Source organism: Phacochoerus africanus, chromosome 11, assembly GCF_016906955.1.
Source record: "Phacochoerus africanus isolate WHEZ1 chromosome 11, ROS_Pafr_v1, whole genome shotgun sequence".
NCBI lineage: Eukaryota > Metazoa > Chordata > Mammalia > Artiodactyla > Suidae > Phacochoerus > Phacochoerus africanus.
The window spans coordinates 123,698,503-123,713,128 of record NC_062554.1 but is presented as its reverse complement, the minus strand read 5'-3'; the positions used below and the strand labels follow the sequence as shown (position 1 = coordinate 123,713,128).

The window sequence follows — 14,626 nt, the reverse complement described above, 5'->3', positions numbered from 1 at the left end:
AAACTGGCCAAAACCAGATCCTATTACTTCCTTCGCTACTTCAATAATTTTATAAAATCAAAATCCTATATATTAGGGATAGTTACAAGAAGTATGCAATACGTTTAATTTTTTGTTGACCTGTGCTCTGACCAGCGGACCTCTCTAGCTCCAAATGGATACAGAATCATTAGGGGAGCCAATCTTTGGGTCCCAGGTGTTAATGTACATTTACCATGAGTGTCTGGTGAGCACCTGTATCTCAATGCTGGAAACTCCAAAACATAAGTGACCTCAGCCGGATGCTGAGCACCGTGATGGAAGGATTCATTTTTTTATTACTGGTGTTTAGCACAACACCTGGCATATACTATAGAACTTAGTAATGTAGAAAAGGACTTCTCCACATTTAGAAAAGATCTTAATTCAGAGAGTAAGAAATGAAATCAAAATTTTTCAGTGATTTAAAAATCGAGAAGTAGTTCCTGCTGTGGCTCAGTGGTAACAAACCTGACTAGCATCTATGAGGATGAGGGTTTGATCCCTGGCCTCGCTCCGTGGGTTAAAGATCCAGTGTTGCTGTGAGCTGTGGTGTAGGTCACCGATGTGGCTCGGATCCTGTGTGGCTGTGGCGTAGGCCAGCAGCTTCAGCTCGGATTCAACCCCTAGCCTGGGAACCTCCATAGGCCACTGGTGAGGCCCGAAAAAGCAAAAACAAAAATAAAAATAAAGAAAATTATTTAAAATAACTTTTTTATTTTCAAAGTTTTAAAAACGCAGGTTTTTTTTTTTTTTTTTTCGTTTGTTGGTTTTTCTTCTGCGTTTCAGGGCTGCATCTGCGGCATATGGAGGGTCTTGGGTTTTTCTCAAGTCAATATTTTAAAGTAATTTTCTAAATCTTAAGTCCACTCCTTTTCTGCTTATCTCCAGTCTCACCAGATAACGTACAGAAGACTGATCAAGCAATTGCAAAGGACATTAAAAATACAAAATATATACTTTTATAACAATGTTATTAGCCCATTTGTTCAGTAATAAAACAGAAAATGTCCTAAGCGGACACTAATTTCTAATCTTTATTTTCATAAGTACCGTGACATATTCAGCAGCGAGCTGTTCAGCTCATACTTGATGACCACATTTTTGTCCTTAAGAGAGTCCTTTCCAAGGCAATAAAATCATGCATAAGATAAATCCTTATTCACCAGAAAGACAGACATCAAAGCTCAAATTTTCTGCTCAAAATTATGTACACCCAAAATGTACATACCTTTAATGACTTTTTAAAAACTATTTTAAAACACTAACAGGACAGATGAATAAAATGCTTGGAATTTGAACATCTAACAGCTTTTGATATGTTGCGAGAATTATTTCTGCTTGGTATATCTGAAAACATTAAGTTAAAAGGTTCTTTTCCACGTTTTAAGAATAAAAAGATGCATATTCTAAACACAGTTTAAAAACTGAGAAAGAACTTAGAAAGCCATACTACTGAACCTTGAATTAGGGGGCGCATCTGAAGAGGAGACCACCTCACAGGAAACACCCGTTTGGTCAACTGTGCGTACCTTTGACATCCTGGGCCTCCCGAAGGAGGTCGGTCACCTCTCGCTCTGCTTCCTTCAGTCTATCCTCAAAGGCTTGGTCCGTCACCATCTCATCCCCAGTTCCAAGGTTTGCAATGAGATTCTCTAATTCCTGGAGTTTTGCTCGATGGTCAGCGACCTAAACAGAACGAAGGAAGAAACGGGAAAGGCACGATGTGCAAACATCCCGGGAGAGCTCCGCTGTACTTCCTGCAGAACCACCCTCAAAGGGCACTCTATGAACAGGCAGGCCTAACCACTCCATAAATGCCCACTTGTAAAGAGATAACACGGGTAGTTTTTCCTCATTTATGTGGCTTGAAAAAAAAAAAAAAAAAACTGTCCGGCTGATTTTTCCTTTGACTTCAAACTCTTCCAGCTGATGATTCTCCAGTTCTGACCCCTCGCCTGCATTTGAGATGACCTTCCTGATGTCTCCGTGTGGCTCTCTGATAAGTATTCTCAACCTAACATCCCAAAATAGGAGTTCCCCTCGTGGCTCAGTGGTTAACGAACCCGACTAGCACCCATGAGGACATGGGTTCGGTCCGTGGCCCTGCTGTGACCTGTGATGTAGGTTGAAGATGCAGCCTGGATCGCCCACTGCTGTGGCTCTGGTGTAGGCCGGCAGCTACAGCTCTGATTCGACCCCGAGCCTGGGAACCTACACATGCCGTGGGTGCGGCTCTAAAGAGACAAAACAAACAAAATATTTTGATATTTTTTCTCTCAGTATGTACTCTCTGAGTCGTCTCCATCTCAATAATGCTCCACCTCAATGCTTCCAACTACCTCAAAAAAAAATAACACAACAAAAAAACCCCGAGCTCTATCCTTGATTCTTCTCTTTCCCTATCCTTGTCCTGCCCCGCCGAACACACATAATTACCCAATTCAATCTAGGCTTCCCCCTTTTCCCCACTCCTAACTGTCAATCCTCACACAGTAGAATTTTCTTAAAAAAATAAACCGGATTTCCTAACTTACAACTCTGCAGTGTGTTCCCACTGGATGTGGAATAAAATCTCAATTCCTGACTCTAGTCAACACGGTGAAACAGAAGCTGTCTCTACCAAACAAACCACTCCGTCCTTGTTCAGCAGATTCCAGACACCCCGCCCCGCTTCGAGGTCTTTGCACCCCACGTTCCCTCTGCCTGGAACAGCCTCCCCACCCCGACTCCTTTGGCTGGCTCCTTCTTATCCCTAAGATCTCACCTTAAGTTGAGTTTCCACAGAGGCTTTAAATACAATAGTTCTCCCCTGTTATGCTCTGTTTGTATTCTTTCCTGCCCCCATCTCAGTGAGCATTTCTTTAATTTTTATTATTTGCCTTCCAACTGGAACTCGAGTGTCTTTGAGAAGAGGGACTGTGTTTGTCTTGTTCCCCACTTTTTTCCCTCTCAGGAAGTGCCCCTTCAACACCTGCTGAGTGAACGAACTCATGCACTGCTGACAGCTGACCTTATCCTTCACCAGCCGGTAACACGCGGGACATTCCTGGCAGCCAGGCCAAGACCGATTGTAGAAATAGTTCTCTTCACACTGGTCACAGCGGTTCCCCACAAAGCCTTCTCTGCATTCACAGCGACCATCGTCTTTGCACTGGAGGGAAAGAGCCCCCTCGGGATGACAGTCACAGGCTGCAGAATAAAGGGAAAAGGGTACAGGATAAGGAAAAGAAGGAAACGTGCATTTTCTTTTAACTCAGACTGATATCGATAAGCCGACTGGACTACTGTTCTAAGTAGACACTTTGAGAAAAACAGGCTGATTTAGGAGAATTTAAATGGTTAAGTCTGCTTAGTAGAGAAGACAGACACTTTAAAAACCAAAGTAAATTTTAAAGTAAAATGAGCATCCTTTGGCGGAGGCAGTTCAGGTGATTAAATAATTACAGAAATTAGTTTTGCGCACTTCGAGAATTCATCTCTCCCTGCATCTCTCCACTGCTTAATTTTTCTCTTACTAAGGAACGAGAAAGCCCACATGCCCATGCCGATTTTGGATTATTTTATAGTTTGTTTACTCACTTTGTTCTCTGAACAGAGCCAGTGACATGCTACATTCCACAGGAGAGATGAAGGAATTCAGAAAGCAAAACCCCAAACTGCTCCACGGCCTAATTCCAGGCGAGTGTTTATGCCAAGGAGCAGCAGATGTGGCCGTGTCATTGCACCAAAAGGGCCCCAAGGGTGAGAAGCAACTGCAGCGAGTAAATCAACAAACTCATTGGAGCAGAATCCCTCGTTTCATTATCCGCACTAAGCATGTGATCAATTAAAACCTTTCTTTAAGCCCGGGGGAAAGCTCGGTAATCAAAGGGCAATTATTCAGAAAAACGAAAGGCTAGAAAAAAGAAGACTCAGAAATACTATAAAAGAAGATGCAAATAGTGCGGCTGAGAAGAAACGAGCGAGGTTTCCAGCGCTCCGAGTTTTAGAAATGGTTAATATTCCTTGAGTAAAGCCTCTGGGATGCTCTGGGTACAAGCTCTGACTGTGGGCTGTGTGGCCGGAGGGGAGGTGTCAGAGCGCTTTCAGGACTTAACACTTCTAACTGCAACTAGAGGGAACAGAGAGTTCTAAGCCACCAGCGCCCCTTACGTTTGCAGCCTTCAGGTCCAAACCCAAAGTGGTTGACCTCGCAGCGCTCACAGTGCTGGCCAGTGATGCCAGGCTGGCACTCACACTGGCCAGTGTGGACGTCACACTGTCCATTGGTGGAACCCAAGGCATGGCACTCACACCTGAAAATGAAACCCATGACATTTCTCAGGTAAGAAAGATGGAATTTAAGCAAACCCGTCTTTTTCTCTTTCGGCACAGGACTGATGTAGTTTGCATGAGAAAACAGAATGCTACGGGCTATTAAGACAAATGTTAAAGGTTCAAGTCGTTTTCAAGAGTTCTATTCAGAAGCTCATTTTCTAACCCAACCCTCACAAAGACGGTTATCCCACTGCGGAAACCACTACCTGCCGCTCTCCGATCTGGCAGCACATGGGCACTGAACAGAAGCTCTGCAGAGAGGAATTCCCACACCACTGCAACCCTAGACGGTCTGACTCTAAGCATTTCAGAAAGGACTGTGTAATTTGTATTTTTAAAAAAACGTTGCTCGTGTGACTCTGACACAGCTGGGGCCACTGCTTTCCACTCTTTTCCCCCATTACTTCCTTACAGCCCTCCAGCACTGCCTCCAAAGGGCGCCTTGCCCTTGACAGGCACACAAATAATTCCTGAACAAAAGCCAAGACGACCATGAAATTTAACTTCTAAAAATTCATCTCTGACAATAAAGAAGCAAAGACTCCTGGTACCCGAGGCACCTGCCGTCTTACCTCTTGCAGCCCTGCCCGCTCTGCAGGTTGTAGAATCCAGGGTCACAAGCTCCGCAGTCCCGGCCGGTCACGTGAGGCAGACACTCGCACTGCCCGGTCACAGGGTTGCAGCTGCTCTGTTGCTTTACGGTCCCGTAGGGGTTGCAGTCACAGGCTACGACAGGAAGACGGGGACAGCAAAAGAGGCAAATCACCTACTCAGGTAAAAGCAATACAGATAGGTTCTTTAGACTTGCACATCCCAACACAGTAGCCACTGGTCACCTGTAGCGGCTACTGAGCACTTGAAATGCGGCTGGTCTGCATGCAGATGTGCTGAAAATGTGAAACACACACTAGATTCTGAAGATGTGGCGTGGAAAAAAAAGATCATACATCTCAACAAATTTTTATTGATTACTTGTCGAGATGATAATACGTTACACATATGAGGTTAAGTACAATCAATTTCACCTGTTTATTTTACCGTGTCTACTAGAAAAATTTAAATTACATAAGTGGTTCACACTATAATTCTATTGAACAGCACTGTGCTAGACCAAGTAGCTGTAAATATTTAAAGAGGTTATGCAATGCATTCTCCGAATGAATGAGTTTAGCTGTGACAGAATCTGGCCAATGGCTGATCACCTTTGCATTTGTCTGCGGGATTGGGAGCCAGGGGGTTTCCAAAAAATCCGTCTTTGCACCGGTCACAATAGAAGCCAGCCGTGTTGTAGATGCACTTCAAGCATTCTCCCGTCAAGCGGTTGCAGTTTCCAACTGCATTGGAATCGATGTTGTCATTGCACTGGCACAGGCGGCAGAGCCTCACAGGGCCATTCCTACCCAGAGGGTCTCCAAAGTAGCCATCATCACAGAGCTCACATCTCTTACCTGGGGATGAGACAATTGGGTGTCATGAACAAAAGGTCTTTGATGTTTCTAGTGCTACTGTTACAAATAGTCTGGAGGAACCATCAGATGCAAGGGAACATGGTGCAGCAGATGTGGCACCAGCCTAGGAGAGCAGAGGACCTGGGCTGCAGTCCTGGCGTGGTGCTAGACCAACAGAGTAACCGTGGACACATCTCCACTCCGCTATTAGAAAGACAGCATCTGCTCTGCCTGCTTCACTTCGCCTGCTTTGAGGATGAACTGCAATCATGCACTCAGAGTGCTGTGTAAAGGAGTCCAGCTCAGGGTTTATTAACCCCTCCAGTCCCGAGGGCTGGCACATTCATCTATGTTTGGTTTTGTGCATACTATGAAGAAAATGAAGGATGACACTTGATACCACAAATTTCTTAAACATCAGGGTGAGCAGGATCATTCTCTTAAAAAATAAAGGGCAGGAGTTCCCGTCGTGGCGCAGTGGTTAACAAATCCGACTAGGAACCATGAGGTTGCAGGTTCGGTCCCTGCCCTTGCTCAGTGGGTTAATGATCTGGCATTGCCGTGAGCTGTGGTGTAGGCTGCAGACGCGGCTAGGATCCTGCGTTGCTGTGGCTCTGGCATAGGGCAGTGGCTACAGCTCCAATTCGACCCCTAGCCTGGGAACCTCCATATGCTGCGGGAGCGGCCCAAGAAAAGGCAAAAAGACAAAAAAATAAAAAATAAAAAATAAATTAAAAAAATAAAAAATAAAGGGCAGGGGCTACTCCTTGTTTGCGCAATGTCAGCGGGCACAGGCGAGACCTGGGAGGCCGTCATGTGCCGCTTCTACTACAGCCAAGCCAACAGACAGGCTGAGCAATGTGCCCCCAGCCAAAAAGCTGATTGGAAAAGAGTCAAAGGTGGAATTCAGGGCTCTTCCCGCCGTACTAAACTCACTGCTCCTCACTCTTCCCACTTTCCCATCATTACCAGCTCATGGTGTATTCTTGGTATCTTTGTAGCCAAGTGGGCCTGAATTAGCCTAAACCCTTGGAAGGAACTGTTCATTTATCCATCTCACAGACAGGGAGCATCTAGCACATGTAGGCACGGTTCCGGGTTGTCAGGGTGATGTGGTGAACAGGGTGGATGAGGTCTCTGCTCTCACAAAGCTTATGCTGCCGTTGGGGGAGACAGTCCGCAGATAGATAAATAAATAAAATCACCTCAGATAGGGACGTGCGTAACAACGTCAAACAAAACAGAAACCATGACAGAAGTGACAAGGTGAGGGCCACTATATATCTTGGGTGGTTAAAGAAAGCCTCTGCAAGAGGAGATGTTTGGGATGACAGTGGAAAGTCACGAGAAAAGGGCCATGATAATAACCAAGGGAAGAATGTTCCAGAAAAGCAAAATGGGCTTGTAGAAGCAGTAAGAGCCACCCATGTAAGCCACAGTAAGGAAAATGAGTTTAAGCTGCAGTGAGATGCTATTAGAGGGCCTATAAAGTGATGGGATCTGATTTACATTTTAAAAGGATTATTCTGGCTGCTCTATGGAGAATGGATTGCAGGAGCACAGAGTGAAGCAGCGAGACAAATCAGGAGGCTGCTTCAGGTGAGAGATGACGGTGGTGCAGACCTAGCTGGTGGCAGCTGAAGTGGCAGATTAGTCAGGTTTGAGAGACAGTCAGTCACACGGGCTGGCTGACTGCTCCAGAGAGAGGAATCAAAGATAAGCCTAAGGTTTTAGTCTGAGCAATTAGGTGGATGGCAGTGTTTTTATTGAGACGAACAAGATTGGGGAAGGAATAGGGTTAGGGCTGGAGAAAGCCAAACATCTGGCTTGGATTTGCTTAAATTTGAGATTCCCTTAGCCATCTGTATCAACATCACAACCGAGAATATTTGACACATTCCAGTTAGCCAGACGTGAGGCAAGTTCATAAAGATACTATCCCCAGAAGGAAGGGGAGAGTGGGGGGACATCACAAGGAGAACGTAGCTCCTGGCATAGAGACTGCTGGGCTCTGTAACCTCGGCCTCAGGGGTGGGTGCAGGGAGCAGTGACCAGAATCTGAGAATTTCTAATTTTATTAGAAAGAGCTGTTTGGAGAAGGCCACCTGCCAGGAGCTGAGAACTTTGATAAGGTCCCCAAACCACAAGGACCCTACAGAGAAGGGGCCTTGGAATGCACACTCCGCCTCTTCATCTCTCCGATCTCCTAGGTGCTTCCCAGCACCTGCACCCAGATGGAGCTGGCCGTTCGCAAAAGGCCTCCTCAGGGTGGGGAAGGATGAAGAATGCAGACGGTGGGGCAGAGGGAAGGCTTCCAGCCCACCAGGCAAGTGCGGGTGGCAAGTAGTAACCGGTGCTCAGGAGAATGAGGTCTGGGCTGAAGACACGGATTCTGCAGTTGTAAGCACAGAGGGGCTTTTGAAGCCTGAGGATGTGCTCACCTCAGGAGAGAAAATAATGTTAACAAGAAAGCCTGGGGTTGAGAAAAAGAAGTGAGGAAACCCAGGAGGAGAGAAGAAGAGATGAATGAAGGAAAACCAAGGAGAGGGAGTGTCACAAAAAGCAAGAGGAGAAAACGTTTGGAGCAAAGTGAGGTGTCAATGGCGTCCAGTGTTGCCGAGAGTCAAGGTCAGATGAGGACTGCAAGCCGAGCACTGCATCTGGCCAGCAGAAACCACTGATGAGAGGATATAAAATGCGTCTGGGGCTGGGGCAGGAGGCAAAGAAATAAGAGGTTAAGAGAGGATAGGAAGCTCAGGGCCCTTCTTGCCTCTGATGGAAAGAGTTTGCAGACCCTCACCCAAGAGCCTTCTCCAGACTCGGACTAAGACAGCATTTCAGTTCTGCTTTTTCATCAGAGAGTCCGACTAGCCTAGATATGATCCATATTTAAAATATCTCAAAACCTTTGAGTAAAACAATTTAAAAATCTGCTAGCAAACCTAACACAGAGCTACATGATAGCCCATGAAATGCTCTTACCGCAAAACATCCTCCCCAGCCACCGCTAGTCTACCCCTTCATCTCTGAGTACAGGTTCAAGTCTGGCTGTACCACTTACATGACTTTGGGCAAGTTACAGACTTCTTTTAGTCCTCTAAACGTCTTCTTGATTTTCCTTATTATCCCTCCTGCACTGGGAGAGGTGTCTTGCTTTCTTCCCCTTTGGCATTCCTGTGCGTATTCCTTTACTGAACCAATCACACTGCATTAAAATGATCTGTGCTTTGCTCCACACTTTAAGACCTCAACGAGTAAGGACTATCCTTTACCCGTCGTCATATTCCCAAAGCCACGCACTCCACAATTTTGTTGAAAAAAAAGATATCATAGGATTGTTTTAAATACTAAATTACATACAGAAGCGTATCCACACATGGAGATTTCAGGGACCACCATCAGTTTCTAAGTGAGGAACATCTTCCTTTGTGTCTGCAAACTCTGTTCATTTATTCAATAAACATTTGTGTGCACTCAACAAATACACATGCCAAACACTACTCTGGGTGTTAGGGATATAAAAGTGAATAAAACAGACAGAAGTCCCTACTCTCAAGGAGCTCCAGCTGGGGGTGGGCGGGGGAAGATAGGCAATAAACAAATAAATACACATAAAAATATCAAGTAGCTACAAAGTGCTGTGAAAAGAAGTAAGGCAGCACATAGGAAAGTAAAGAGTGATGGCCTTATTTTTTACAGGGTCTGTGCTGTTTTCATGCAGACCTCTACATCCTAATTAGCAACCTTAAGAACTGCTAGAGAGCAGTCCCTTCAAGCCAGGTGACTGATAACTCACAAAACAAATACTGTTGACCCTTGAAGAACGCGGGGGTTGACGGACCCCCTCTGCACAGCCAGAAATCTGCATATAATTTATAGCTGGCCAGCCTCCTAACCCTGTTCCTCTGTATCTGCGATTCCCCACCCATGGATTCAGGCAACCATGGACTGCAGCACTGAGGCATTTCCTACTGAAAAGATCTGTATACACGTTAACTTGTGCAGTTCCAACTCGCGCTGTTCAAAGGTCGACTGGCCTGTTTCACAAACCTTTTGTGAGAAACATCTGATTAGTGAACACGTTTATGACATTTTCTGAGATATTACTCCAGCTCTCCATAAGCATCCCAGTTTCATTTTACCACTTGTAATATTTAATGCAGACATGAGAACCACCCCACCACGCTTAACGGTTTAGCGGCAGGATCCTCGGTGAAACCACAGAGTGGACAGAGAAGTCTCTCATCAAAACATTCTATGAAGTACTTCTGAGAGTAGGCACTGCCCGTGGGAGACGTCCCACTGTGCTGCAGCAGCAGAGAGAAGGGTCCTGAGAATCGGGGGCAGAAGGGCAGGGAGGGTTCACTGAGAAAACCATCCCGGGGAATTTTCAACCCAACCCCACAGAAGAGACGGGAGGTGGCTAAGGAAGTGAGATCTGGGCAGGAGGGGCAGGGAAGCGCTCTAACGAAAGAGAAGAGCATGTGGCTGGCCAGCTGTGGGCACACCCGAGGGACGACAAGAAGCCCAGGAGGGCTGGAGGAGAGGGCATGGTGCTGTGGCGGAGGCGAGGGAAACGAGGCTGGAGAAATCTGCATGCAAGAGACTCTGTGGGGCCACTGTTTAAAAAATAGGAGAAAAATGTCAAAAACACGAAATTCTACACTAACTTCCACTCTTTATTTTCTCAACTACCTTAAGCAAAGGACTGGCCCTCTCTGTGTAGCACTGCCCTTGCGCTGGGCAGTGGAGTCAAGGGGGAAGGGGAAGGCAGGTGGCGTGTTTCAAGGTTTCCCCACAACTAAAAGAATGTCCTGATGAGAGAGGAGACATAGAGATTATGAGCTCAATGTTTTGGCTTGTTTACTTATACTCATGCTCTGTAGCATGATCTTTTGAACAGAGAGCCTGTGATGGGAGTCGAAGCCTGTATCAGAAGCCTGACCGGAACCTCTCCATTATGTGGAGGCTAAAATCCATGGAAGAAAGGCAGTGGTCACCAGTGAGCCGCAGTCTCCTCGGTCAGTCAGCCCAGGCAGCTCCTAGAGAGGCTAGGAAAGATCTAGTTATATATATATGTGTGTGTATATATGTGTGTATATATGTGTGTAGGTGTGTATGTGTGTGTATATATGTGTGTATGTGTGTATATATGTGTGTAGGTGTGTATGTGTGTGTATATGTGTGTAGGTGTGTATATATGTGTGTAGGTGTGTATGTGTGTATATATGTGTGTAGGTACATATGTGTGTATGTATGTGTGTATGTGTGTATATATGTGTGTAGGTGTGTGTGTGTATATGTGTGTGTATATATATGTGTATGTGTGTATATATGTGTGTATGTGTGTATATATGTGTGTAGGTGTGTATATATATGTGTAGGTGCGTATGTGTGTAGGTGCGTATGTGTGTATATATGTGTGTATATATGTGTGTATGTGTGTATATATGTGTGTATGTGTGTATATATGTGTGTATGTACGTGTGTGTGTATATGTGTGTGTATGTGTGTGCATATGTGTATAGGTATGTATGTGTGTATACACATACATATACATACATACATACATACACATTTTGCTTTTTAGGGCCACACTTGCAGCATATGGAAGTTACCAGGCCAGGGGTCCAATCGGAGCTACAGCTGCTGGCCTACACCACAGCCACAGCATCGGGGGATCTGAGCCCCGTCTGCGACCTACACCACAACTCACGGCAATGTCAGATCCTTAACCCACTGAGCAAGGCCAGGGATCAAACCTGCATCCTCATAGATATTAGTCAGATTCATTTCTGCTGTGCCGCAACGGGAACTCCCTAATTCCTATTATTGAACTCTGTGGACCACGTACTATGTTGGGTACTCCTAATCCTGATTGGAATTTAAAAAAATTTTTTTTTGTCTTTTGAGGGCTGCCCCTATGGCATATTTCCCAGGCCAGAGGTTGAATAGGATCTACAGCTCCTGCGCTACACCACATCCACAGCAACGTGGGATACAAGCTGCATCTGCAACCTACACCACAGCTTCCCCCCATCCCAGATCCATAACCCACTGAGCAGGGCCAGGGACTGAACCCAAGTCCTCATGGATACTAGTCAGGTTCATTACTGCTGAGCCACAACAAGAACTCCAAGTTTAACACTCTCATCAAAAAGAAAGAAACTCAGAGAATGGGAACAAAGATCTATCCAAAACCATAAAAATATTTTTTCCCCCAACTAAATGTGATGGCCTCTGATATACTGAAAGGACCATTTAGAGAAAAAAAAATTTTAAGAATTTTAAAATTACCACTTTACATCAAGAATCCCAGGCAGCCTCAAAACTAAAAACCAAGTTTTGATTCTCATCTTATAAGGGAGAGTATACTGTGGTGATCATTGTTGGAGCCAGAATGCCTGGGTTGAAATTCCAGCTCCTCCAATGACTAGCCATGCAGCCTTGGATGTGTAAATTAGTGTACCAGGGGCTCAGTTTTCTTGGCTGTGACCTGGGGATAATACAAGGAGCTACCTCAGAGTGTTGTGAGGATTTGTGAAGCAGTACATGTTAAAGTGCTTAGAGGAGTTCCCATAGTGGGTCAGTGGGTTAAGAACCCTACATACTGTTTGTGAGGAGGCAGGTTCCATTCCTAACCTCACTCAGTGGGTTAAAGATCCAGCACTGCAGCAAGCTGCGGCATAAGTTGCAGATGCAGCTCAGATCCAATGGTGCTGTAGTTCCAATGCAACCCCTAGCCTGGGAACTTCCATATGCTGCAGGTGCAGCCATATAAATGAACGAATGAATGAATGAATGAATGAAGAAATAAACGAGCAAACCACCTGGTCATTAATATGTTAGCTATTGTTAGGATCTGGTATGCATTTCTGAATCTGTGATAAGCCTGTCTCCTACAAAACTTCCACCTACTGGGAAAACTCATGGAAGCAAACAAGAAAATCCCAAACCCTCCAAAGCCCTTCTTCCCAAGGTGTTTTTACGGAAAGCGCAGACTTACCGGTGGTACCAGTAGGACAGTTGGTGCATACCACCTCCTGTGTCTTAGGGACAACAGCACAACTGGAGCCCCCAGGACACGGACAGGGCTGGCAATCAGAGGAGGTGCCCACGGTGGAATCGCCATAGTACCCGTCACTACATTTCTCACAGTGGGGCCCGGCTGTGTTGTCTCTGCAGTTACAAACACCTATTTGGAGAGCAGGTGTGAGCAAACAGGCGAGTGTGAAAGCCAATGAGACCAAGGGCATTTCCTCTCCACCCGCCAGAGAGAATTCAGGCCGAGCAGCCCCCAAAGACCATCCTCTCACCTGTCTCGGGGTCACAGGTCTCACTATGCCCATTGCAGGTACAAAGCACGCAAGGACTGTATGGCCCAAGACTCGGAGTTTCTCTTCTGTAACCTGAGAGGCACATCTCACAAAACTGCCCTCCGTATCCCATGGGACAGGTGCAGGATTCCACCCAGGTTGCAGGGACCCCAGGCCCAGGACGAGCGCTCGCCAGGGTGACATCATCCAAATAGCCAGCACCTGTGTGTGGTGTGGAAAAGCAGATCACTGAACTGGCTTCCGTTTTCCAAAAGCTCACAAAAAGTCCATAATGCTAGAGAGTAACCAGACCGCAAATTTCAGAGACAATCAACCATTAGTTTAATTTATCTACTGGAGATGATAACTAGAAAATAGCATTTAGAACAGTCATGTGGTACCTGGTGCTAAGTATCCGGAATGTAGTAGAGTGAACATGTTTTTTTATTTATTTTACTTATTTATTTTTTTTTGCTTTTTAGGGCCGCACGCACAGCACATGGAGGTTCCCAGGCTACGGGTCAAATCAGAGCTGCAGCTAGCCGGCCTACAGCACAGCCACAGCCACAGCCACAGCCACAGCCACAGCAGATCTGAGCCTCGTCTGTGACCTACACCACAGCTCAGGGCAACGCCAGATCCTTAACCCACTGAGAGAGGCCAGGGATCGAACCTGCAACCTCATGGTTCCTAGTCGGATTCGTTTCCACTGAGCCACGACGGGAACTCCGAACATGTATTTTTTTTAAACACAGACACACACGTGTGCGGACATTCGGATTTGCTGGATTTTACAGTTCTGCCAATCGCCAATGTGAAAAATGAAAAGCAGGGGGCAACATCTGGGGCCAGAGAAGATAAAAAGAAGAATGTGGGAATAAGAAGAGGTTAAATCTGTAGCCATTAAGCCATGATTGTTCTTTTGCCACAGAAGCAGGCAATGATGGTAGAATTCAAGCAAGGATAAGACGGCAGGGAAAGCACCTGTCGACTGCAACTCGTTGCAGTTTATTTTGCATAAAACTGCAAAAATAAGTAAACTAGCTCTAATAATCAGGACTACTTTGACAAATACGGAATTATCCCAAAGCTATCATGCCATCTATCGCAATGCTTTCCTGTTTCAGAAGAAAATAAAAGCAGAGAAGGCCTTATACTGGCTTAGCCCAGAGGTTCATCCAACCTACAAGTGCACAAGAGAGGCTCAGCAGCAGAAAGGTCCTATGGGAGACGCAATTTTGGTTACATCATCATGTTTCTCTTTAATGTCCATTCCACTCCCGTCTCTTGCAGTCGTATCTTTCAAGAGCATTTTCCCATGCTATGAAACATCACCTGCTGTTTATGTAACTCTTAGAAACTGACAACCAGAAGCTAAAGGGCATCTCCTCTACTACTGCCTTGAACTTAGTTAACTTTTAATAGATTTATGGGTTTTTTTTTTCCAACAATTAGATCATGAGATACATCTTCCTTGTTAATGTGCTTCCTACTCCAAACATGAAGTCTCCCCATCCTAAAAGC

General features: G+C 45.6%; 1 protein-coding gene across 1 annotated transcript in view; it reads right to left on the bottom strand.

The window, feature by feature from the left end:
• LAMC1 (laminin subunit gamma 1) overlaps nucleotides 1–14,626 on the bottom strand; it is a 121,667-nt gene that overhangs the window by 16,507 nt on the left and 90,534 nt on the right. The window contains exons 12-18 of the mRNA XM_047751950.1: nucleotides 13,103–13,324; nucleotides 12,793–12,981; nucleotides 5,541–5,786; nucleotides 4,911–5,064; nucleotides 4,174–4,316; nucleotides 3,032–3,210; nucleotides 1,551–1,707 (exon numbers count right to left, since the gene is read on the bottom strand). Of these exons, the coding sequence (XP_047607906.1) occupies nucleotides 1,551–1,707; nucleotides 3,032–3,210; nucleotides 4,174–4,316; nucleotides 4,911–5,064; nucleotides 5,541–5,786; nucleotides 12,793–12,981; nucleotides 13,103–13,324 (1,290 nt within the window). The remainder of the gene's footprint in view (nucleotides 1–1,550; nucleotides 1,708–3,031; nucleotides 3,211–4,173; nucleotides 4,317–4,910; nucleotides 5,065–5,540; nucleotides 5,787–12,792; nucleotides 12,982–13,102; nucleotides 13,325–14,626) is intronic.